Source organism: Carassius carassius, chromosome 9 (assembly GCF_963082965.1).
Source record: "Carassius carassius chromosome 9, fCarCar2.1, whole genome shotgun sequence".
NCBI lineage: Eukaryota > Metazoa > Chordata > Actinopteri > Cypriniformes > Cyprinidae > Carassius > Carassius carassius.
Genome location: NC_081763.1, coordinates 28,279,006 through 28,305,308, shown reverse-complemented (window position 1 = coordinate 28,305,308; position 26,303 = coordinate 28,279,006). Strand labels below are relative to the sequence as shown.

General features: G+C 38.0%; 1 protein-coding gene across 2 annotated transcripts in view; it reads right to left on the bottom strand.

The window, feature by feature from the left end:
* The window catches only part of LOC132149491 (adhesion G protein-coupled receptor L1-like), a 174,705-nt gene that overhangs the window by 80,855 nt on the left and 67,547 nt on the right, over nt 1–26,303 (bottom strand). For both annotated transcript variants that reach the window (XM_059558785.1, XM_059558786.1), the window contains exons 2-3: nt 22,594–22,760; nt 956–1,169 (exon numbers count right to left, since the gene is read on the bottom strand). In XM_059558785.1, coding sequence (XP_059414768.1) covers nt 956–1,169; nt 22,594–22,663 — 284 coding nt within the window. In that variant the 5' untranslated portion in view covers nt 22,664–22,760. The remainder of the gene's footprint in view (nt 1–955; nt 1,170–22,593; nt 22,761–26,303) is intronic.

The window sequence follows — 26,303 nt, the reverse complement described above, 5'->3', positions numbered from 1 at the left end:
CCCCTCTGGAATCCATAGTGAAGACAAGACCAAAAATGTGCATCATGATGATAATCAGAAAGGTTTTAATTAAAACTTATTGTTGATGATAATACACACTTACTATTCAAAGGTTTGGGATCAGTCTGGTTTTTTAATGTAAGTGTCTTATGCTCACCAATTCTGCAGATTTTTGATCAAAAATACAATGAAAACATCATTACTGTTAAATATATAGTTTTTTCCTGCTGGAGCATTGGAGGCAGTTTGAACCTCAGTTGCTCTCAGTGAGAAAAGAAGGATCTCAAAATCATAATTATTGTTGGAAAGGGTTCAAATACGCAAAAGATACTGGAAAAACCAGTGGGACATGTAGGATTTTTCTGAAGAACAGTGGGCAGTTTAACTGTTCAGGACAAACAAGGGACTCGTGAACAACTATCACAAAAAGATAAAAATAAATAAATAAATCTGCTGTGGATCATCCAAGTAACAACACAGTACCTAGCATATGTAAACTTATGAATGGTATCATTTTTATAAATTCAACTATTATTTTCTCTTCTGGGCTATACAGTATGTAAATGTCTTAACATATTTTATGTGAAATATCTTATTCAGGTCAGTATTAAACAAAAAATAACCTGCATTTTATATGATCCCTGATATTTTGGTATAATAGTTCACATTTTGCAAATACTGCAAAGTATATGCACATTTTTTACCACAACTGTACACATACTGACCCCAATGGTTTGTTTAATGGAAGTGTGAATATAGAATAGATTAGATTGAATAGCATAGACCCCCCCCCCCCAAAAAAAATGCTTGAAACTGTCATCATCTTCGGCTGCCACAATTTAGAGGCAAAACTGACTCAATTAAATGAATATGACAAACTATTGATTAAATTTAAGGGATTTTTGGTCTTCAAAAGACAAAAACTATGACTCAAATAGGAACACTGTTCTGATACCTTTGTGACATGATCTTGAAAGCATCTGGCAGGTAGCACTGTACGTTTTCCATCTGAAAGGGGTCGGCATCACAGATCTTGTCATCTGTGCGGCCGTAGTTGGCTGTCTCGATCATGATGACATCACTGCCGGGGCAGCGGAGCTCGATGGGGTAACCTTCGCATGCCAACTCCCTCCGCATCAGACCAAATGGCATTGCAGAGCGACTCAATGCTGCATCAAGGGAAAGATAAACACAGATTAAGCATGAACTGTTCACAACACTGTTCACAACTCATTTCACTTTCACTGTAATTTAGGATAATTCTGAGCGAAACAGAATATTCAACAAGAAAAACTGTGGGAGCGGGACCTGATTTTATACGTCTAATACATAGCAGGTGGATAGAAAGTTGTGGTTTACAAAGAAAGAGAGGCAGAGCAAGACTATATAACAAACAATTATGAAAAACATTTGGGAAGTGATGAATCGAAGGTCAAATTTGACTTCATGTTAATTTTAAATTGAGCCAACCAATTGCATGGATTATTGATGTAATTAGCAGGTCATGAAGAACCCTTCTAATTAAAAATAACTAACAGCATAGGGAGCTGTTTGTTACAGCAAAATGTTATGACCCACAAAAATCCTTAAAAGGGAAAAGAAAGAAATAATTAGATAAATCGGCAAGGGTTTTTCACAGCCAGTGATCATATGTTCAGCCTTCGTAGTCCTGAGCAGCAAACTATTTACCCTCTTGCTCAAACAAACTGTGAGAGTTACGTACACACTCTGTTAACATCCTCCCACTCCTTCACACAGCTTTCGGCCGGATGCCATCTACCACCCAAATACTAGGCTTGAGAATAGAAAATCATCTCCCATGTGTCCAAATCGCTTTGGGAGCCAATAACCAAACATCTGAACAGAACCAGCACCTAGAGGAGAGAACTGACCCTAGACCCACTACCATCCCATACCATCTGCCCACACGTGGCGTCTGCCATTTACACTCAATTTAAGAGAGAGCGAGAGAGACATGTTAAGAGGGCTCTAGGTGCCATAGGGTTAATCATTGTGCCTGACTGAGAGGGTCCGAGAGTGGCATACTTTATCTGAACAAGAGCTTTCAAAGAGTTTGAAGATCCAGCTATGTAAAATGGCTGCCAACCGCCTCCACTCACAGAAGACTAAACCCAGTCAGTGGAGCTCTCCATGGTGCTGACAAATAGACAGGGGGAACCTGTGGAGCTGTCCATTGTGCTGAGAGATGAGTGGGTGGATCTGACCCACAGAGTTCCATGCAAAGGAAAAACTGATCAATGAAGTGCTATGTACTCCTGAAATTCATTCCTGCAATCAAATATAGGGAACTTTTTCACAACAAAGCCGACAATTCGAAAATTCTGCTTAAGTCGATGCATGCTTCTGTACATAAAAGTAATAAACAGACTCTGTTATATGGACAAATGGAACAAGTGCATCCATTCAGCTTCGGACACAAAATTGCCTTTTCTTTGCTCGAGACATGATGTAAAGTTCTCAGATTTTGAGTCAGCCCTTTTCGCACTGAGGTAAATGTGAAAGTCAGATGTTACTCAGAACAGGATTTAAAAGCATGCTCCTTTTGTCTGCTAATGTCAGCCATTCACCCCAGTGCACATGCTTGTGACTCTCTGATCTGGTTTCCTACTCAATGGTTCTGTAATCCTTGTCTTGTTCTCTTATAAACCCTCAGTACTTAGTTGCTGCCATGGAATGTGGACATATGTAACTGCATCATATATCACACAGTTGTGTAGCTGTCACACAGGCTCACTAAAGCAAGCAAGCAAGCCTGTTGGACATCAGCGTGGGAATTGGTGGTGTAATCTTGCCGTAAATGTGTAGATTTGAGGGTTCAGACCTGCTCATCTGATTGAGAGATTTGCTGAGGTTAACAAGGCTGTTACACTGTGCATTCAAATAGACACATTCCTTTGTGCCCACATGACACACAAACACATATAAAGAGGCAAAGTGGGATTAGAGTGTGCCAGCATGGATTCTTGTTTCCACAGCATTCCCGTGGAACAAACACATAGCTCCATACTGCTGGTCACTGATTAAACCATTACTCTGGGCTCACCACTGCCTCGCTACAGGAGGCCAATCACACAGCCAACCAATCACCCACCCACATGTTCATGTAGCTTCAGCAAGCTAATTCGTCCCATACTGCATGTTGCCATCCCACAAACTACTCCAAATACGTTAGCCCAATAATTTCTGCCTTTCTCTTTCCCTCTTATCTGCCCATATCTCCAATTGTAACCAACCAGTTATCTCCCAAACTTGACCACGGCTGTTGGATAAATAGGCTCATTCCCTCATTTATGAGTGTATTTTGCTCCCGCAGACATTATCTCCAATCAGAGGAAGAAACTGGACTGAGGGGAATAATCTTCGTAATCCAAATAAAAATGCTGGAACGTCTCAAGCTAAAAATGGAACCCATTTAATAGATAGGATAGTTGTATTTTCATTTTGTCTTTTTGATATAAGTAGGTCCACAGATGATTAGGAGAATGACCTTGGGTAAGTAAATATCTGGAAGGGAATTATCTGAAATCTTTGTTTAGGGTCAGTTTTTAGAAAGTGACTGGAATGTGTAATTGGAATGAATTTGAGTCAGAGATGGCAGACAGTGCACATGCACTAGAAGTACGAGTTACCAGAGTTTGAAACTCTCATTGGGTAATTCTGAGATCCCATCCCAAGGCAAGTGTATTTGTGAATCAAAGCATTATTCATTATCCAAGGGATTGACCTAATGTGTATTAAGACTTGCATGACTACTTTATTTTAGTAGTTGACTAGTTGTCCAGAAACAGTTGACTACTATCCAGTGAACCAGTGTTTACCTATTGTAAATGACACACCATGTAGTATCCAGGGTCTAGTAGCCAACTGCAAAGTGTGTCCCACACAGCTGAAGTGAAATCAATCTGAATGTAGTTAAGTTAGTCACTAATCAAACACTGATCATTTTACAAGTTTGCCATGCAGTTTGCTTAAAACATGCTTTGTGAATGCAAATTGCTCACTGTATTTTCTCCAAACAGATTTGGTCATAACAGGATGGCATTCGAAACAAATGAGAAGCAAATAAACCGGGACACAGTATGTGGATGGAGGAATTTTCCTCCTGCTGTTGCTAGTGCCACTGAACAAGCACATATAATCTGGGACTAGGCTGCACAAGTATGAGAGAGTTGTAGAACTAATTATCCTCTCGGTACTCGGTATGTGCTTGTGGACAAAATGGAGCAGGTACTCATTGTCTGATAAGTGATTTTATCAGATGGATCACTGGTCCTCTGGCTCTAAATCTCTGCAACTTCCTACACAAACGAAGACATTCTCTGTATGAATTGGATGATCATTCAGTTTGTTTTGTTCAGAAATATGTTATACACACCTGTTTTAAACAGTACTGACAGGTTCATATTTACAGATATTTTGATTGTGCCATTTTCATTTATCTCAAAATGCGCAGATTGAAGAAATGGAAGCGGGAAATGAGGTAAGCCAAAGTCAAACTGGCATTGCCTCCATGAGCACTGTGCCTTATCAATGATGAAGAGTAAGTACAAGCTGCTATACAAACTTAATCTCATTTTTCATTAGTGTGACAGCAGCTTTGCAGGTTCCAACATACTATTGCTTTAGTAAGCAGCCATTAGCAAGCTATTTCCAGAGCAACATTTTAGGGTGGCACAACGCTACATCACACATTTCTAAAGTCATATTATATTGTGTGGGCAGCTTAATAACTGACCAACTAAGGTAAATCAAACGCACTCTCCTAAACAGTTTTATATTTCTTCAATTTCCGAATAATCGCACCAGCAGTTATCTCCTTCTCACCAAGCTTCTTGCTGATGGTCTTGTAGCCCATCAAGCCTTGTGCAGATCTACAATCTTGTCTCTGACATCCTTTGCCAGCTCTTTGGTCTTGCCCATGGTGGTGGGATAGGTTGGAATGGAAAAAAACAGGTTGTATGGACGAGCTGACATTAGGAGTAACTTCTTAAAGTGGCAGGAGTAATCTTTGTTCCACATGGGCACATAACCAATCTGTGGGACCCAGAATTTTGCTGGTTGGTAGTGGATCAAAGTAGTGCATTTAAAAATATATGCAATTACAGATTTGTAAATATGCATTTTTTATTTGATATATTTAAAATACTTTAATTGCAATATCAAAAAACACAATGCAATTAAAATTCCTCAAGTCCTTTACATGTGTTTTAATATATTAGTTAACACATAAAAGTAAGCATGACAAAATATTATTACGGCTTTGTGTAATCTGACTACTTTAAATGATGAGTAACTTTTATAAAGGGCTACAGTTTCAAAAAAGCCTCCTCAACTTAGCCTGTACGCCTGACTTAATTACTGGAACTCACCACACAATTTAGAATTATCATTTCAACTTTCCACTTTTCATTCAAAATGTATCTACAGTATGCACTACAGACATTCTGTGTGTGACCTTCTTCTTTCTATCAATAGGTAGAAATTATTCAAATTATCCAAATTATTTTTCCATTGCACTTCTTTTCTTCTTGATTTCTCCCCTCATCCTCTGCCTTAAGTTAGGTGAAAGAATGAGGGGTGAGGAATGAAGGGGCAGCTGGTGTGGAGAAACTGCGGCTGCTGCTGCCATAATAAGAGCTGTATACTAATTTAGAACAGTGGAAAAGACTGATTGGATTTGACTCATTATCCAAATGCAGTAATTAAAGCCTAGGGGAGGTTTATAGAGTGGAGTAGAGAGGTTGTGCCCTCAGCCTTGAACATGCACACACTGACCAACACAGAAAGACAAGGACACAGACCGTGGTAGACAGGACAGGCAAGACACAAATGGGGTGAGACAGTTGAAAAGAAGGGTACACTGAACTCAGCAGGGGAAAAGAAATGGTGACACTAGTATCTACCGTATCTAATAGTGTCTAAGATAAAGAAAAAAGCTTATTTAAAATAAATGTACCAAGTTTTAAAGAAATATAGTCTGTGTTTATGTTGATTTCATTGTTTGTGACTCAAGAAAAAAAGTCCTGTAATTTTATCATCAATTAAAAAGTATAAAATAAAAAAGTATAACATATTTGCTTTACACTGTGTAGTGAGCATACATATTTAAACATTATTTTTAAAAAATCTTTAAAATTAGATGTATAAAACTAGACGACTACTACTACTACTACTACATGCATTCATTTATTTATTTATTACAAATATCAGGAATTATTCAAAATAATGGAAAACAATAAATAAATAAAATAGTGAATTCAATTATTTATTTATTTATTTGGACAAGGGCTGTTGATTTAACATGATAATTATATAATTATAATTATATATGATAATTATATATATAAAAATTACTAAAGCACCCGTACATTAAAATCATGAATTATAATTGGGCTCTATTATGCACATTATGAAATTAATTAGTTTTACATTTTTATTGGTCTTAATTTTATTATGAAGGTGTTTTGTCATGACGTGAGAGAAGCTGTGGGCAAAAATCGCATACTGATTAAGTAGCTACTTGATTGTGACAAAAGTATGTCATAGTATGAATGCATGTCATATGAATGAAATTCGGATGTACTACATCTGTCATGTGACCTACAGTGTCAGCTGCATCATTCACAAATCCTCTCCCATGGCCTCATGGGATAGTAAAAAGTGTCTTCTGGATAAACACTTCAGAATCTGCAGAAGTAGTAAGTCATTCGGGTAGACCTACTTTTCATCTACTGTTTTATCAATACTATGAATTCAGTCATACTGCTATATTATACTTTTCTACTAAATACTATAAAAAGTAGAAAAGTAGGCATATTCATATTCTCTCTATGAAATAATTTCAATTTCCCCCCTTTTTTAATAAAAAAATTAATAAGAGAAAATATTCCTCTAATTATATGTGATACAATAGCGCTCACCTACACATATCATACATTTGTCACATGTCACTTGAATTGACTCTATGCTGTGCAACAAGAAAAGGAACAATTACTACTAAATAATTCATCTGGCGACAAACTGGTAAAGCTGTAAGAAAAAAAAGTGTCAGTGGTTCAACGGATCACAAATCTCACGGTTCGCATCACATTACGGTTTTTGACAATTGGATCGAATCATTTTTCGGATCAGCAAGAAAAGAAAAAAAAAATTCAATTTAGCTTGCTTTCCATTTAAAGCGAAGTACTTCTTTGATACCACAGCAAATACTACTAGATTAACTAAAAAGTTAAAACATGATTAAAGAGACAAGAGAACAGCCAGTAAAAATAAGAACAAATACACAAATTACAAGCATAGATAAATACAACAGAATATCTTACAAATAAAATAAGGTTTGTATTATTCAAATAAAGACATTTTAATAATTAGGGAAAATAACTGAGGATATTGTTCACTGTATGAATGAAATACAGATTTTTTATTTTTTTATCACAGCTGTTTTGTTGTTTGATGATCATTAATGACAGCAGCAGTATTTATAGGCCGTTGTCCCTTTAAGACCTGATGCACGGTATAATATCCGATATAATTATACTAGGGGTGTAACGGTACGCATAAATCATGGTTTGGAACGTACCTCGGTTTTAAAGTCACGGTTCGGTTCATTTTCGGTACAGTAAGAGAAAGAAATGCAAACATTAAACTGCAGGTTGTTTATTACTATACAGTTTTTTTAACTATTCGTTTACACTTTTTTAATCAAATATATATCAAATAAAAAAAGAATAAGAAATAAAATACTGCTGCAAAGTTCTCCACTAAATAAAATACTCCCAGTCTCTAACCAATATCACATAATAAAAATTAATTATATTTATATAGCGCTTTTCTAGGCACTCAAAGCGCTTTACATAGTCAGGGGGTATCTCCTCATCCACCAGCAGTGTGCAGCATCCACCTGGATGATGTGACGGCAGCCATATTGCGCCAGAACGCCCACCACACACCAGCTAACTGGTGGAGAGGTAACAGAGATAATAAAATATAATGCAAAATATAAATAAATAACTATGATAACAGTGCAGCATTACCAATCCTAGCTTGTAGGCCTGCTCATATTTAAAATATATATAAAACTTTTCCAAAATGTAAAGTGCAGCATTAACAGTTTCAGTTTTTAGACCTGCTCAGATTTCCTTATTGCATTGGCCCTATCGGAATTAAGAGCAAAGGTCTGTTTAAATGCCGACGGGAGCATTGTTGTAGTGATGTTCACACTCGCGTGATGCCTTTTGAAAACTTAAGAATCAGCTGCAGGGCGGGATTTGCGCTGAACACGGAGACTTCCGGCATTTAACTTGTTCGTGTGGAAACACGAAAATTTACCTATGTTCCGCACACCAAATATTGCATTCGGTGCACAGGTGCACCGTACCGAAAGCCCTGTACCGAAACGGTCCGGTACGAATACACGTACCATTACACCCCTAAATTATACACATCACATCCGATTTCTTTCTCAGCTGTTTTCATTCACTTGAGTCATAACTGACTGCATTTACCTGAAGGATTGTCAAGATCGGTATTTTGTCAAAATGTTTGTGTGTGCTTCATGTGTGTGTGGCTGTGCGCATAGAGAACAGCGCGCAAGTTACGGTTCGAGTTCCCTTTTGCCTTTTCTTTCTGGGATTGTTTTAAATACGCTTGCTTGCGTAAAGACAAACAAATTATAAACTTATACTCTATTATGGTTACATTTTGCAATTAATCCGCGGATCACATGCGTGACGAACCATGGGGCTTGGTCCGTACGGATCACGGATCAACTACAATCCATTTAACCACTAATCAGTTGAATTGAGCTTAAAATGCCTGATTATCAGAGCTGCCTATCAATTAATGAAGCAATGATTGATTAAGCAATTAGCAATTCTAATAGTGAGAGGCAGGTCTGTGAGGCAGGTTTTGAGGTATGAAGATACTGCGGACCAGTGAGTGTGGATGCCATCAGCTTCTTCTTACTCTTTCAACCCATCTCCATGCACCACTTATTCGCTCTGTTGCTCATTAGCACACAGCTCAAGCTTTGGAAACCAGCACCACTAGAGCCGGCATGACTGTCACGCCAGCACTACATTGATGTGTACGGTTCAAAGAGGGGCCCACGTGTCAGCAGGTTTTGACTCTTGAAAATGTTTTCACATGACCAAACAATTCTAATTAGTCTAATTCTTGCATGTCTGTTTAAATGGCAGAATAAAATGTTTTTATAAAATATTCCTTCCAGTTGAGCATTCAGTAAAAAACTACTCCAAGATTGCAGCATACTAAATATAGCAGTCATTTTAGTATTTAATATTAGGGCTGTCCATTACAAGTTTTAATCAAATTAGTTAAAAAATATGCAATCAATAACATATACAAATTAATATAATTGCCCCCATATGAATGTAATTGAAGATACAATATTATGCAATTGAATATAATTGAACACAAGCCTCTGTTCTACAGTCCACAACAAATACATTTAATTTAGTTTGTCATTCTAAATTGAGTTTGACTCCAGACCTCACTACATAATCACACAGCATGTCTTTTTCTTAGACGCACATTTATTAAAGGAACACTCCACTTTTTTGAAAATAGGCTCATTTTCCAACTCCCCTAGAGTTTAACAGTTGAGTTTTAGCATTTTCGAATCCATTCAGCCGATCTCCGGGTCTGGCAGTAGCACTTTTAGCTTAGCTTAGCATAGATCATTGAATCTGATTAGAACGTTAGCATCTTGCTCAAAATGACCAAAGAGTTTTGATATTTTTCCTATTTAAAACTTGACTCTTCTGTAGTTACATTGTGTACTAAGACCAACAGAAAATTAAAGTAGCAATCTTCTTTGATATGGCCAAAAACTATTCTCTCATTCCCGTGTAGTAATTAATGAACTTTGCTGCCGTACCATGGGTGCAGCAGTCTCAGTGATATTACGCAGTGCCTGAAAATAATCCCCAGCAACTCTATTATTGCAACCACCCACAAACTAGCTGGGGACTTTGAAAGTCTCCCTGTGGTTCAACAACAGACACTAGAACCCTGCATTTCAGCACAAGCCCGACGGGCCCTGACTTTTTTATGCCCCTCGAGTCGTTCATAGTTCAGATGTGGGCCAGGCCTCCCGCCTGTTTTAGACTGCTCCTTACTTTTATATTTTAGACATCCATCAATTAGTGCTGAAAAAAAAATGCTAGTGGAAACAACGCGAGACCGTGCTACCGCGACTGTCAAGAGCGACTTGACATTGTCCCGCCAGCAGCATTATGGTGCGTGCAGTCAGCTAAGCTGAACAGTTCTGCGTTCAAATACACGCAATAGGCTTAAGATTTCTGCAAAGCACCAGCAAAAGTAATTACCATAAATGTGACAGGGGGAAAAGTAAGAAGATATATGAATTATTTACTAATAAACTAGTGTTTTCTGAGTCAGTGTCGCTAGAATTAAGTTGCCGATCCTGACCCGCCATCTCCTCATTAGACGTGTCTTTAGAGAGAAGTGCATCTATACGGATTATGATTATAATTAAAGAGTTTTTGTTTTCAATTTGTTTTATTTCGTTCATTCATTTAAAGCTTTCTATATATATTCATCATGTCTGTGAGGCATGTATTCACTGAGTTTTGGTTAATTTTTATATCATGCGTACCATGTTTGTTTTCTTTACTTTATAGAAGCACAATGTTTTGTTGATATTGTGAGTGCACACAAATAAAAGTAGACCCTTTGCAGTTACGAATGATGTATTACTCTTACCTTTATGAGCAAAAAGTGAAAAAAAAAACCAAGTGATCACGCTGCAAACTATTGTTAAACTATTGACCGGTCTAAGCGTCTCCGCACAAACTATTGGATATAGGGCATATTTATCTGGGTCTAATGTTTAAACATTGTTATATGCTTGAACTGTTTTATATCTACAGATTTTATTTTAGGCAAGTCGAGATGATTTGAGGAGGCTAAATTGATTAATAATAGGCTCCCTGTCTGCCGCTGGCTGCTTGGTCATTACTTAAAAAAATTAAATAAAACTTATACTCAACAAACAAAAAATGCTCCAAATGTTTTTCTAAATTAACTTAATAAAAGAAAAATAATTAACAAAATATAATTACTTTGCTATCACATACAAATCTGAACTATTTTAATAGCTGAAACAGTACTATAAGCTGTTCAGGAACTGTTTGGCTGTTTTTCAAAAGTGTTTCAGAAGTGTTATATAATTTTTTTAAGTTAACTTAAACCACCACAATTTAATAATAACATACTGGCATGAAGAGCATGTTGGTTGATCTCCTTTTGATATTAAGAACTTGTGTGAGATTCTGAAATTCCTATTCAGCATTGTGCATATATGATCTGATCCCAGCAATTATTGAAAATAAAAATGTGACTTTAACCTACAACAGAGTTAATTAATTTCATTTAGATTGTTGTTCATATACTGAACCCATTCCTTTTACCATTTGGTGATGATGTGAAATACAGTACTATGGTAAGTGACCAGAACTGGGAGAAGAATTAAGTTTATATGTCCATACACATTTTTTGTTTCTGTCATGAATAAAACATGTTGTCAAATTATGTTTGAAATAGGGCTGAAATGAGTAGCAGACATTATAAAAAATATAAATAAAAAAATAGCTACAAATATCTTTGTTGTTGAATAGTTGTTTGATCTCATATGACCTAATGTAAGGGCCAGCAAAAATATAATACAGCCCTCACACATGCAAAACCAAAAGAAGAAGACATGCTTATGAGAAGTGCAAATTAAGCCAAACCAGTAGACTGTACTGTAGAGTGTAGTTTTAATAAAGTTTTTGCTAGTACTTATTTGTATTTAAATGTCTAAAACATAAAATGAACTATATGCAGTGTAAAACACTACAGTTTACATATGTGATAAGCTTTGAATGGGTGTCTCTGTCTCTGTGCCAGTGATCACGTGACACATAAATGTTCTATACATCAAATGTTCATATGCATCAAAGACTTAAAATATTTTTTAAAGAGGACAAGCAAGAAAGCAACTAGCTGGCAACCATCCCCGCATCTTGGAAGTGAGTTTTGCAGAGAAAAGCACTACTCACTATTTCTTCAGAAAACTTAAAAGTTTCCTGTCTATAAATTGGCAAATGCTCAAACACATAGTGAAATAGTGAAACTAAGAGAGAGAAGCTAAGAAAACAGACTTAAAAACAAAAACACCTTTACCGTTAGTGGAAAAGGCTGAAGGTCACTTTGTGTATCTCTTCCCCAAGCGTCACCTGTCTCTCTCTCTACAGCCTGTCCCCAGTTCTCTGGCTATCTCAACCACCCGCACCGAACCCAATTACAGCCCAGCACCGCATCCCACGTCTCACTCACACACACACACCCATGTGTCCACATCACACCACACGCCTCTCCCGGTGCAACACATCACACCCCACACTCAGTGTCTCCACACCCTCCATCAGCCTCATGGCCGGGCCAAGAGAGAATGATGACTGGAACCACTTGGATTAAGATTAGGACTCGGTCAGAGTGAGAGACTAATGAGCACCGACCGGCGACACAGAGTGCCATGCACTTCCTGTTGAGGACAGGATGTGACTTTTGGAACGTGACTGACCCATCTCACTTACCTTGTGTTGAAACACATTTACCACAAACATCGTCTCACCTTGAGATTTCCTGAGACCAGTGTGTCAGTGTTTTATCCACTCTCTCTAACCCTGTATTGTTAATTATAGCCAGGGAGAGAGAGAGAGAAATTCAGGGCATGCTACAGTCTCAGAGTCCTGTGATTTCATTTGCGTAGGGGTAATAAAACTACTTCATAGGGCAAAGGATGGAACCAGCGGCATAATGCCCCCAGAGACTATGGTTAGTCCGGCCTGTCACAAGGTAATGGCAGCCGCATTATTACAGATATAATGGAAACTCAATACTGCTTTCCCTGATCAAAAAGAGGAGAGGGAGGAAGCAAGTAGGCCAAGAGGGGAGAGTGGAGTGCGTAAGTCAAGGAGAAACAAAGTAAGACAGTTTCGATGGATTTGTCAGAACCTTGTCCTTAAATTGAGTGGTTTCTCCACTCTTTAAACCTGATAGCAGAAGCACAATAGCTTAAAGTTTATTTAAGGTTTCTGTTTTCATCTAGATGTCATAGTTTTTAGAGGGAAATCAGCAAGATGTTTGTAAAATGTTCTCTGTATATTGTGTGGATGTCACTCTTAATTAAGTTTGAGCAGTGGCTTTTAAAACTGTCTAAATTCTTTCCCTCATTTATTTGGGGAATAATCACAATCTTCATGTAAAACCAAACTGAAGCCTTTGGCAAAGATTCGCATCAACATTCGATATACCAAATAAATGCACAATCAGTAAGCAGTCATTTTAATGTGGTTAGGGCCCAGACACCATTACTGCTAGATCAAGGTTATTTTACTTTCACAAATCTCTGTATTTTTTTCCCTCCTTGTCATTGTGAGGCAGCGTTGAGGCACTAATTACTAATTCATTTAAAGTTTCCAATAATAAGCGAGTTACAAAGATCAATTTGGTAGCATCTGCTAGCCATGTGATCAACCCACTTTATACAGAATCTTTTATAGGTTTTTATCGGCCACGGATATGACTTGAATCATCTTATGAGAGTAAATATCTCCATCAAAAGTTGTATTTACTTCCTAAGGGATAAAAACAGTTCTAACACCTGCACCCAATGAAGTATGTATTGAAGTATAATTTAGAGCACTAGATAATCGGACTTTCACAAACAACACTGGTGTTGTACCTGTGCTCACAAAAGAGTCTCTTGTTTACTCCTGTCTCAAAAAGCTGTGCTTGAGGTGACAGATGTTCCTGTTTTTATGTCCCCCTATTTGAACGCATTTATGTCTTTGCTTTTTTATATCCTACCCCCACATCAGTCTCTCTGTCTGTCTGCCCTTGGATACTGTTAATAATTATTAAATGGTGGTGGAAAAGAAAAAAACACACGCATACTCTCAGTGACACAAGCACATGTGTAAATGGAACATCAAGTACATACCAGAACAAAGTGATGACACTCACACACTGGTGTGAAAACCAGACATCTCCATTATGCCCATCCCATAGCACACTTGCACACAAACACACATAATGAATAAAGGAAAATGTGCAGACCAGACCAGACAGCAGATAATGCAGGACTTCAGATGCTCTCATCAGTCGACACACACAGACAGGAGAGAGAAGCATCTTCAAAGGCCCATTTGAAAGAACACACCACCGCCACTCTCACCCGCTCCCTCTCCTCCCACACTCCCAATATATATATTCAAAGGCCATCCATTAACCTTTCACTCACACAGACCTGTCTGTGATCTACTGCTCTCAGCTCATGCTTTGAAGAACATGGCGCTCTTCCACCAACAGCCACGTGGAGAGGAGAGGAGAGGAGAGGAGAGGAGAGGAGAGGAGAGGAGAGGAGAGGAGAGGAGAGGAGAGGAGAGGAGAGGAGAGGAGACAAAATAAGAACTAGGAGAGGAGAAGAAAGATGAGACACAATGAGAAGAAACAATACCAATTAATTAAAAATGAGAACAGCAAAACCATAACAAGAAAACACAAGATGACATGAGATGACATATACAATAGAAGAGGAAACAAAACAAAAAGAGGACAGACAACACTAGACAAGATAAGAGAAAAAAAAAAACTTTTATTTACTGTGTATATGCTAAAGAGAGACCCAAGAGTGGTGTGAATCATAGAAACAGCAGCACACTAAAAATCAACATCACAGATTTTTTTTAAGCATCACAGATTGAGCAAACAGTAAGATTCCCCTTCCAACTGCATTCATGCTCTGATTAAGCAGCATAGCTGCTGCTTTATTTATGCATTAAAATCAGCCAATACATGTATGAATTCAATCCTCCCTGCTTCAAAAGCCCATGAATGCTGCATCCATGCAGCCCAAACAAATTCCTCTCTCATTAAACATTCAGGCAGGAAAGAGCTTGGAGAAAAATACGGCAAAACAGCTGGTCCTCTAGAGCTGAATGAGAACTCGAGAAGAGGAGGAAAAAGAGAGAAAAAAATGTGTGTTCACACACTGCAGGACCGCAGGTCTTTCCACAAGAGCAACCATGAAGTGAGGACTTAAGTGTGTGTAAGATGAGGACAGATTGGAGCAGTCAGAGGGCCCACTGCTGCAATCACACACACACACAGATAAATAAACACATAAGTACTAAATGAAACTGCTATGTCAAGACTCCATCACGCACCCAGGAGTGGTCTCTGTATTCCAACCCATTAAAGAGCACTAATGTTGTTTCACAGCATATCTGCACATTTACAAGCAGCGCAGCAAGCAGATATTTTGCCTGTTTGTTTACAAAGGGTGTGTGTCTGCATCTGTGCCTTGAGAGTCTGGAGGCAGAATCTGAGACATACTCCAGACATACAACCACAATTCCTGCCAGCCCGGGCCTCGAACTCACAACCTTTCGATTGGGAGTCCGACTCTCTAACCATTAGGCCACGACTTCCCCTAAGCTGAATAAGGTTATTTAAAGATGGACTGTGTAGTCACCAACTGGAATTGCAGGAATAATAATTGTTTCCAATTATTATTCCTTTTTTTCCTTTTATTTTATTTTTTTCTCCACCTGAACGTTTTTGTCTTTCTAGAAGAAAACTATCTAATTTTAATCATTAAGAAGACAATATGAAAATCTTTGAACTGTTTCCAACCAGGTTTTTCAAACACTCTGGCATCTAACAATGTTCAGAACAAGGAGGTGTATTATAACTGAAGAAAACTAACCATTAGCATTCCCATTCATCTCAATGGACAGCTGTTTGGGTGCTGCAGGACCATACTATTTTGGAATCTGTCATCTTTGCTCAGGGGTGTTCAGTTCTGCAGCCAGGATTTTTTTTTTTTTTTTTAGCCCATTACATTAGCCAGGCATAAAAGCAATGTCACTAAAACAACGGGAGTTGAAATTTCAAAGCATTTCAGTCTTTCTGCGTTCTACATCCTGCGTTTCATCCAACGCCAAATGAAAACAACAAACACACTCACAACAATTCATGATTATTCTACTTTTGGCAAATTGGTGGCAATAGTTATTTTATATTTTTTTATAATTTCATTCATACGTTTTTGTTATGTTATGATCTGTTTATGCACCAGGCTTAGGTTTAGGGGTGGTCCTTGACGCACCTTCTTTTTTCCCCTAAAAACAATTTTTTTTATTTTTTATAAATCAAATCAAAATTTTTACTTCCGAACTGTACATTTTCTCATGAGATCGGTTTGAAATAACTGGTGAAACATCACTTTAGTGTCATCTTGGAGAAGATGTTAAAGGTACAGGTTGTAGGACCGGCCACTAGAGGGCGCACTACCAAAACAATAACAATCACGTGGTTTGATGACACTAAGAAGGAGCGTGGAATGATGGAATTTGTTGTCTTCTACCCAACCGCTGACAGCCATCAATCAGACGCAAATATAAATCATGGATTTAAGGCGAGTTCAACGATTTTCGCGAGTAGATTACATACAAAGTCATTGCAAAGACGCGATCAGACTATGGATCAGACGCGTCTTCCCGCGGGTCTAGAGACGCGATGCCCCACGTTTGCCATGTATGCCCTGTAATACTAATCTTGTTATAATAGCATACGTTTTCTGTAAAGATACGAATCAAAACAACTCACCTGTCGAGTAAAACACAAGCGAGATCGGCATCTCTTTCTAGTTGAAGTTTGTCGCGAAGCTACTTCCGCATTTGTCCAAGACACTGTTGTCATGTGGTTTCTATGTCAGTAAAGGCGGTAACAAAGGAGAACTAACGTCATTGACAGGCGACTGCACTGCCCCGTGTCACTGTTTAGAATGGGAATTTTCTCATGATTTACAAGTAGTTGAAAACATTAGAGATATTGTTAGTAATCAGCTGGACAAAATATATAACATTAGCCTAGTGGTTTTTGGATATTTTACTGCAAATATCTTACAAATTGTACATTTAAATGATGCTTTGGAGTTTAGTAACATTTTATCTTGATGATAAATAAATAAAGACATACATACTGGTAAAACATACTGTGGGTCACTATGGATAGTACCCTATAAGCTACAAAAAGCTTGTAACTTATTTACCCCTAAATGGCATGTATTGATACATTAAAAGTACAAATTAACTTTTGAAAGGGCACTTTCAGTGGCAGTTTTCCATCTTTTTTTTTCTGAGAGTGCAAAATAGATATTTGTGATTTCGTATGAAGCTTGCAAACATTTGACTATTATTCCCCCAGAATACACAGCTACTTCCAAATGTTCATCAATAAAGAAATACTAGGCCAGAATAAATAGAATAAAGGCCAAAATACCAGAATGCACTGGTATGCCATGCCAACAAACCAAACCTTGACAGCCTTTCTTTGAAGAGGTTGTTCAACCCTAAATTCACGCTGTTGGACGAACCAGCTGATTTGTCTGGTCTGTACAGAGTGGTGTTTAAAAATGTCAGTGTTTTAGGAAGTAAATCTAGCTTTATTACAGTTGCCTCTACTGTATTTCTTCAATTTTTACATCAAACATGACACAGCAACAATTACTTATCTGAGAAATAATTCTTTTGGACTGTGGTGTTAGAGTACCAAGTCTAATTTATGTTTCTTGAGTGAATAGTGAACAAGCTACAGAGAGTGATACTTGAACACTACTGCTAAATCAATACATCCACTGTGACATCTATTATAGGCAGCCAGACAAAAGGTACTAGGCAAAAGTTTCTGTTAGGGCTGTATTGTAGTGTAGTCTGACAAACTGAGCTGTGGTTCACATGCGGGGATACAAATTGAAATCTGGCTTTCAACATGATTTCTCAACATGCTGCTATACATTGTGCTTTGCAATATACATTTTTCACCATCAAATCAATTACTTATGGATTTTTTGAGTTTTAGGCTACTTTTGTTTTCTGTTGAACATGCTGTTTCACTCAGGAATACATCAGATTAAAGATGTAAAATGGGTTTCAACAGAACTTTCTGTTGACTTCAAACTGATTACACTGTTCAAAAGTAAAATGAAAATCCTTCCACTCAGCGAACCAATCAAACAACACGACAATCATCGGCAGTGCTGCTTACCCTACGACATTTCCAAGCGGCATGAAACCATCCATGTTCTCGCCATCAACGGTGAGTGATGTTTGACATTAATTTGTGTCACTCAACATCTCAAGGTCTCACTCAATAGAAAAGCCATAAATTAAGTCATCGAGGGAGAATATTTGACAAATGAATGAGCATTAGAGTGAAGAGTGAATGATTTCACTGCAATTCAGGAGTGTGAGATCAATGTGCGAGCGTCAGACTGAGAAGTGATTTTTTTGCGAGTTGTGAGAGCGTTACATGGAGGCGCCAGAGTATTAGACTGAGTAAAAGTATGAGACACGCTGGAGAGTGTTTGAGCGAGCTGTTAAGTGTACCAGACAGTGTTGTACAAAGGAAGAAATTAGAGTCTGAAAATGTGAAAAAAAAGGAGAATTAAGGGGACTGGAATGTGAGAAATTTTGCAGAGGAAGTGTCTGTGTCCATATACACACACACACACAGAGATGCACACTCAATGTTTAAAAAGTGTAGATCTATAAGCATGCCTATGATTATTAGTTTTGACTTTTACACTTATAAAACACAAATTTCCATTCATCATCAGTCTATCAAATCAAGCTTTTAAATGTAGGGCAATTTCAGAGAGGCTAACAATAGCAGGCTAGCTTTGAAAGCAAGATCCAACCCTCCCTGCAAATCACTCTCCAATACCAAGCCTCCTCCAAAACACATGAACACGCACAGCAGACCAGAGGCTAACCAGCGACACGATAAGAGACAGCGTTGGTGGACGGTTGAATACAATGCTGTCAGAGTATCTCACATCTTATTTATTGGTGAGAAAACATTACAGTACAAAGCACATAATACTAAAATAATAACACCTGCCATTCTCAAGAAAAATATCTCTACAAATGAGATAAAATATCACAAAGAACATTTGATAAGTGAGCCAGAAATACTATAAATTAGTTAGTATACTTTAAGGATATTTCATCTATATTTGTTATATCACTTAGTTTTACCTTTGGTTTGGTTTAAAATTTCCGAAGCAAAAAATATCATACATTTTTACCATGATCTACAGAAGACACCCACTAAAATGTCATTCAGTATAACAAGAGTTTATATACCAAAAAAAAGAAGAAGTCAGGTATATTTAGAACCAAATTCATTAGATGACACTAAGACTATGTAAGGAACACAGTGCAAACCCCAAAAATAATTAAGTGTAATATTTTACTCTATATCACTCTTTGCCTCTATCAATCAAACCATTAAGTTTTTTAACACATTTGTTAGATATATATATATTTTTAATCATTTAAAATATAATAAAATTTTGTATTAGCAACTTTTCTTTTATATATTAATAAGTACAGGTCATAAAAAGTATGTTGTTTCTTTTTTTACATACATATAGCTGTTACACGGAGTGATGATGGAATACTTATTTAACTCATATTTTGACACTTTATTTTACTTTATTTAAGTTTAAAAAAAAAAAATTGAAACACTATGCTTTCTATGTATAGAAAATCACTTTTGTAAATTTAATTGACACAGACACCAAAATGAGATGTCCCGTCTCATAAACATACCATTTGGAAACAGTAAGATTGATAGATATATTATTTTATTTTAAAGATGCTCACCAAGGCAATAAATAAGTTGCAATGTATTCCTGTTATGGCAAATCTGAATTTTCAGCATCCATTACCTCAGTCTGTCACTGCTGAAAGCTGTTTTTCAGAATTCTCTGATGAAGAGAAAGTTCAAAAGAACAGCATTTATTTGAAATGACAATCTTTTCTAACATTATAAATGTATATATTTATAGTCTCTGTGTGTGTCTGTGTTTATTCACTGGAGTATAAAATTGTGACAACCAGCTTCAGTCTCTTATATACACAGTATATACACCCTGAAACAAACAAACACACACACACACACACACACACACACACACACACTCACTCAAAGGCGAGTACAGCAGAAATGAGAAACAGAATTATGTGCTCTGTGTGAATGTGTGTTAGTTGTGGCATGCTTTAATGGCAACACAAGACAATCAATGAACCCATAGAGGAACAAAGCCTTCCTTATTTCCCCTAATAGCCTGTGCTAGCAGCACAACCTTGATAATACTCAATTGATTATTAATGCATTATTAATCCAGAGCCAGGTCACAGAGACAGCTGGAGGCACTCATGCACACACACACACACACACACACATACACACACACACACACACACACTCGTGTGAGCATCCACACGTACAACACATTGATGAAGCGGCTCCGTGCCAGGGGCCAAAATGTGTCCAATGGAACACTGAGTACATAACATCTAATCGCAGCAGCAGAACCAAGCAAATTAAACACAGGAAATACAGCAGCCACCAAATACACCTGGACAAGCAAACGCATGCTCCCTGGGCCTGGCACGGGCCCCACAGAGCAGCAGATGGTGCGGTGGTGTGGGAGTGGAAGGGCACTAGCTGGACAGACCCCTGCTACACCCCCCCATCCCCAGACCTCAGGCCGATCACATCAACACCAGCTTTACTGCCACATGTGTCCTTCCATCCACCACAAACTCTGACTCATATACTCATATACATCCACAATGACCCATTTATAGGGGCTGAGGAGACCAGTATATGCCAGTCTAATTTCAAATGGCACTTCCATTATAACTTACAAGTATTAGTATACAGTCAGATCTATTGTTGTGTCAATAATAGTTTTGTTTGTGTGTGTGTGTGTGTGTGTGTGTGTGCGTGTGTGCGTGTGTGTGTGTGTGTGTGTGTGTGTGTGTGTGTGTGTGTGTGTGTGTGTGTGTGTGTGTGTGTGTGTGCGTGTGTGTTCTCTTCAAAAGACCAAAGTCTGGTTTCTTTGATTAGTGTGAAATTTGTTGTGAACTGGGAAATGAACCAAAGAATCATACTCAAGTTTGGGTATTTACACAGATTTCATGAATTTATTTGATTATGATTTACAAACTCTGAAACTTTGTTTTAGTTCAGATTTTGGTTCACTAACGATTCATCTGAATAATTATCAGGTAAAGTAAGAATCTTTTTTTTTTTCTCAGTCTCTCAATTAACAGGGAACCCTGTCAAAAATATACAAAGTTTAGAGATACAAATATCATCACTTAAAAAAAAGAAAAGATAAAAATAGTTTTAAATGCACATCTAAAATTACACCAAAGGCAGTTTTATATGTTTTAAATTATATAATTATTTGTAGTCCAACTTATTGGAATTTTAATTTTTTTATTTTTATTGTTGGACATATGTTACATTACATGATATTGTTTACAAACTGTTTTATTTACACAGCAGATACACTGACTGAGCAACTGCATGAGACATTTTACATTTCAGTAAATGGTACTATTTCTTTTAACATACCTTCTGATGTTCATTCTCGTTTATTTCTTGGTATAACAAGTAGTAAAGGACTGGTTCACAGCTCACATTTGCTTGAATTAAGATGGCTACAACAATGTCACATCACAGGGTGTCAAAACAGCATTTATAGTTTGAATTTCCTGATTAAATTTACAAAATTAGAAAGCTAAGAGTTTCAGATCAAAGGCAATAAAACACAAAGCTTATTGCAATTATTGGATGGCTGGCCCACTTCAAATAATGCATTGTGATGTTTTGTTTATGCATCATCAAAAGACTAAAAATAGTAAAGTATTAGTAAATAGATTACTAATACTAATACTAAAGTATTACTAAAGTATTAGTAAAACAGAAGGCGAAAACAGCATTAGGTAACAGTATTGATTTCTTAAATTACAACATCGATTAACGAAAAAGATTGATGCTGGAATTTAAGAATCAATACTGGTTTGTCAAAATGAAATTAAAATTGATTTATCGGTCTTAAGAACCCAGCCCTATATTCGAACTGATGTTGATGTTAATGGCATCCTTAAGAGAACTTAAGTTTGCTAACTTTAAATTCAGGTTGTTAGGTCAGGTATCGCTGCTGATTACTGACTGACTACTGCTATTGAATTATAATTTGCTAAAAACAACAAAATGAAGTGAAACAAATGGATATGAATGCAATAAAATTATCAATCAGACTTGGGCTTTAAACATAGTCTTCGCAAGTGAGTGAATACTTCCAAAACTATAGTCAGTTTTCTCTTTCAAGGAGTCAGAATAAAGATAATCTTTTCAGAACTAACAGATCTGTCTTAATGGCAAAGATATTAGAAGGCTTCTCTATCACCCTTTGAGTATGGAGGTTAGCGCCACAGTAACAGAAAATGTGTGCATGAAGGGACTACAAATTCCTAATGTGTTGGCCGAGCACTTGCATCTGCGTTGGTGTACGTAGCCTTAAGTTACCGTAACATGACATTAGAAATTTCAGAAAACAACAAAAAATTCTGCAGCTTGCTGTGCAAAGATCTGAAGAAGATTAGGTAGACTACAAACCCTGGGTAGAGGGGCTGACATTGCTCAGGGCAATGGTGCAGGCAAAGAGGATCCAGAGAGAGAGAGCCATGCTGTGGACGGAGCAAGGTGTGGTGGGGGGAGTGCGGGTCAGCGGGTGCTTGGATGCGGGGCACTCCTTCCCTCACGCCCTCTCACTGACGGAGAACCTGGTAAGAAGAGACAAATGAGAAAGAAAGATCAATACTAATAGCAGGCCCTAAATTCTTACTGTAGGCCTTTCCCTTCTGTGGCTCAATAAAAAAAAGCGGTAGTGCCCTGTAATTCTGCTCAATATGTCAAAGTGAGATGCTCGCTATTGCTACAACCAGATCCATGCTTTCTGGCTCTGCACGGCCTATTTCATGTTGCGCTTATTCAACATAATTGAGAGGAGCTCTAGGCGAACATTTGGCGCCGGTCAGGTGGAGTTAGACGACTAGAGCTGAAGGGCAGCCATTTTGTTCTCGCACTAACACGGCTACAGCTGTTCCCTGTCCAACACAGCTATTCTGTGATGCTGTTTGCCAGTAATTTAGTAGATACCAAGTAAACAAAAACGAAACATATGCTTTTATATGGAATCGAATGAATTGATCAGACTGTGGCCAGAAATATGGAAACCATTCAAACTATGTAAGTTGTTACTTTCCAAAATGTGACTCCTAGATATATGTCCTGTGTCCTCTTTTAAGATATGTTTTCTTCCTTTATGTCAACTTTTATAACACTGGAGCAAATATTTGCAGAGAAATTGTCAAAGCAAGATGCCCCCAGTGTAGCTCAGACAAGATCCATGTTTACCGCTTTAACCTTTACACTGCAGTTATTCAAAATAATTGAGAGAAGCCTTAGGAACAAACTGGGGGAAAATCAGGTAGATGGCTAGAGCTGAATAGCGGCCATTTTGTTCTAGCACAACAACATCAGCAGTTGTTCCCTGTCCAACACAAATATTCTGTGTTGCTGTTCGGTGATAATTTAGTAGTAACCACATAAACAAAGCAAAACATCTGCTGTTCAAATATGAATTTGAATGAATTTTTCAGACTGAGGCCATGTAATGTGAAAATTCAAACCAGTGAATGGTTTCGAAAGATTTATGTTCTGTTTTAAAAGATCTGTGCACAAATCAGTTTAAAAGAGCTTGTATAGACTGCAAAACTTTAACATTTAGAGACATGAAAAAAAAAGAAAAATCCCAAATAACATCATAATCATTCAATAATGGGGGTTTTGAGAAGTGTTATTGCTAATAAAAAGCTCTTGATAATGAAAGTTCAAAATTTAAAATTGTTATATTAATAGAGTGCTACTCTAAGAACGTCTCGGTTACATATGGTAACCCTCGTTCCCTGAAGGAGGGAACAGAGACATCACGTTGGTGACTGACGTAATTGGGATATCGCTTCAATAGACCAATCTACTTTGGGTGTAAACTACACAAGCCAATGCACATTGGCATGCAATTATTGCATCCAGCTACCTCACTGGGTGAGATTGGATAACACTGTGAAAACGTACACGTTCCGCTTGGAACAGGGATGCTGCAGAGGCCCCATCCTTCCTGAAGGAGTTTTTGGGAGCAAATACACATATAGCATCCGTTTAGGTGTATAAGGAGAAATATACAGCGCGGGCCACCCCGAGAAACCAATCATCCAACCTGGATGTCTCGGCACACGGTGGAGGATTCCACTCGAGCCCTACCATCTCGGCAGCCCGGGAAAACAAAGCTGCCATCTCTGATGCCCAGACACATGAGGCAGCGATCGTAACCATCACCCATTGCCAGGTAACGACTGCACCCAGAAACGTACGGGTGAAATGGCATCCTTATAAGGACGATCCGTCGTCTTTACAAAGACGGACCATGAAGGTCTTTTAGAGAAATTTGCTCTTTAGGAAATGCTCTTTTAGTGCTGAGGTGCACAGGTGAATTGGCTGCTTGCAGCCTGAAGTGCGCAACCCACTCCACATGGAACTACCACCGGTGAAGCACCGTCTCGCCAACACACGCGGCTTCCGAGAGTGTGCTGAACTCGTAGTTCACTTCAGACACAGTAAAGCAGAACGATACTAACGCTCGCTCAGGTCACCAACGTGACGTTGAGAGTGACTGACTGAAAGGGAACTCATTTGTCAAAATCCAGCTGTCAGTCACTTATTTTCCAAAAAAATTGTACATAGTAAAAGGTAAACTGATGTAATTTGCAGTCGATTTTATCTAAGGCTGTGTTGTGCTGTCTGCTTATCTGGTCTTGTTGTTCCTCTTATCTTCAGTGGTTATGCTTGTTAACTGTGTCATCACTAATGGTCAATCATCACTTGTAGACTGTTTCTACTTTAGTTTACTAACTGCCACACTTCTTCAGTGTTACTTTTACTCTGTGGATTGGGACCATATGAAAACTGAGCAGGGTTTGTTTAACACCAAGGGTTTTGCTGTGCCATTAAACATGTAACCTGCATCATGTTTTTCTTATAATAATTTCTTAAAGTAACTTGTTAAAATGAATTGCATAATTGGTCTTTGTTTAATTATGAACACACATGATACGTAACATGTACTGTACATGAACTTTGTTGGGATCATACCAGCACTCAAAAGATCCACCAGCACACCAGCATTCCAAGCTGGTCCCAACATTCCAAAATTAGTCAAAACTCAGTTTTCTTTTTCAGGTAAACTAGCAACGGTCTGATGAGAATCTTGGTGCAGTAATAATAATAATAATAATAAACTGTACTGTAAATATACTTATTATGTTGAAGCTACTGTAGATGTCCAAAGTTGCTCTGACCAGATCCATGTTTTCTGGCTTTGTACGGCCCATTTCACATCACACTTACTCAAAATAATTGAGAGGAGCTCTGGGCACACACCTGACGCCAGTCAGGTACAGTTAGAAAGCTAGCCCTGAATGGCGGCCATTTTGCATTTTGTTCTGCACTAACACGGCAACAGCTGTTCCCTGGCAAACACTTCAGTTCCAGTCATTCCAGAGCTTGATTGGATGTGACGTACTGCATATGCATGGACGTGAATGTACGGCCCACTGCAGGTCTTGCAACATGCAAATGCCAAGAGTGTCCATTCTGTGCACGTTTAAAAGAGAAATACGAAGGTTTAAAGAAGCTTGGGAACTGAGAGCAAGGGAGAGAAAGTGGACAGTTTCGAGTCAGTACTGCCAGAGGGCTCACACATCTCATTTGCCTAATGAAATAAATCACAGTCTGGAAGTTTCTTTCATTTGTTCTTGGAGGCTGCTCTTCCTTCAGGGCTGAAAGGAAAAAAAACAGACAGAAATGCATTGAATTATTAGAGCTAATGCTGCCCCTGCATTCAGAAAGAACAGACAGACTGTTCTGCGTGTTTATTGGGACGATAACCTGTGTGTGTGTGTGTGTCTCTTTAAAGGGATTCGCTTTGATCCTCATAACCCTCTACCTACTCTTTTCATTGATCTTCCCAAGTCATAGATGTGAAAAATAGATTGGCAATAACAAAAAAGGGAAATCCACACACACAAACATGTAAAGTCAGTTTTAGCTACTTTTTGAGGCATTTTTGAGGATTTATTGCACTATAATGTAGATCAAACCAGTACACTCAAAATAATGTAGCAGAAACACTGACTATGTGTGGTAAGCTGAGTTGAGCCAAATTTGCAACTTATTTAACTTTTGCAGTGTGAAAGACTTACTAAGAC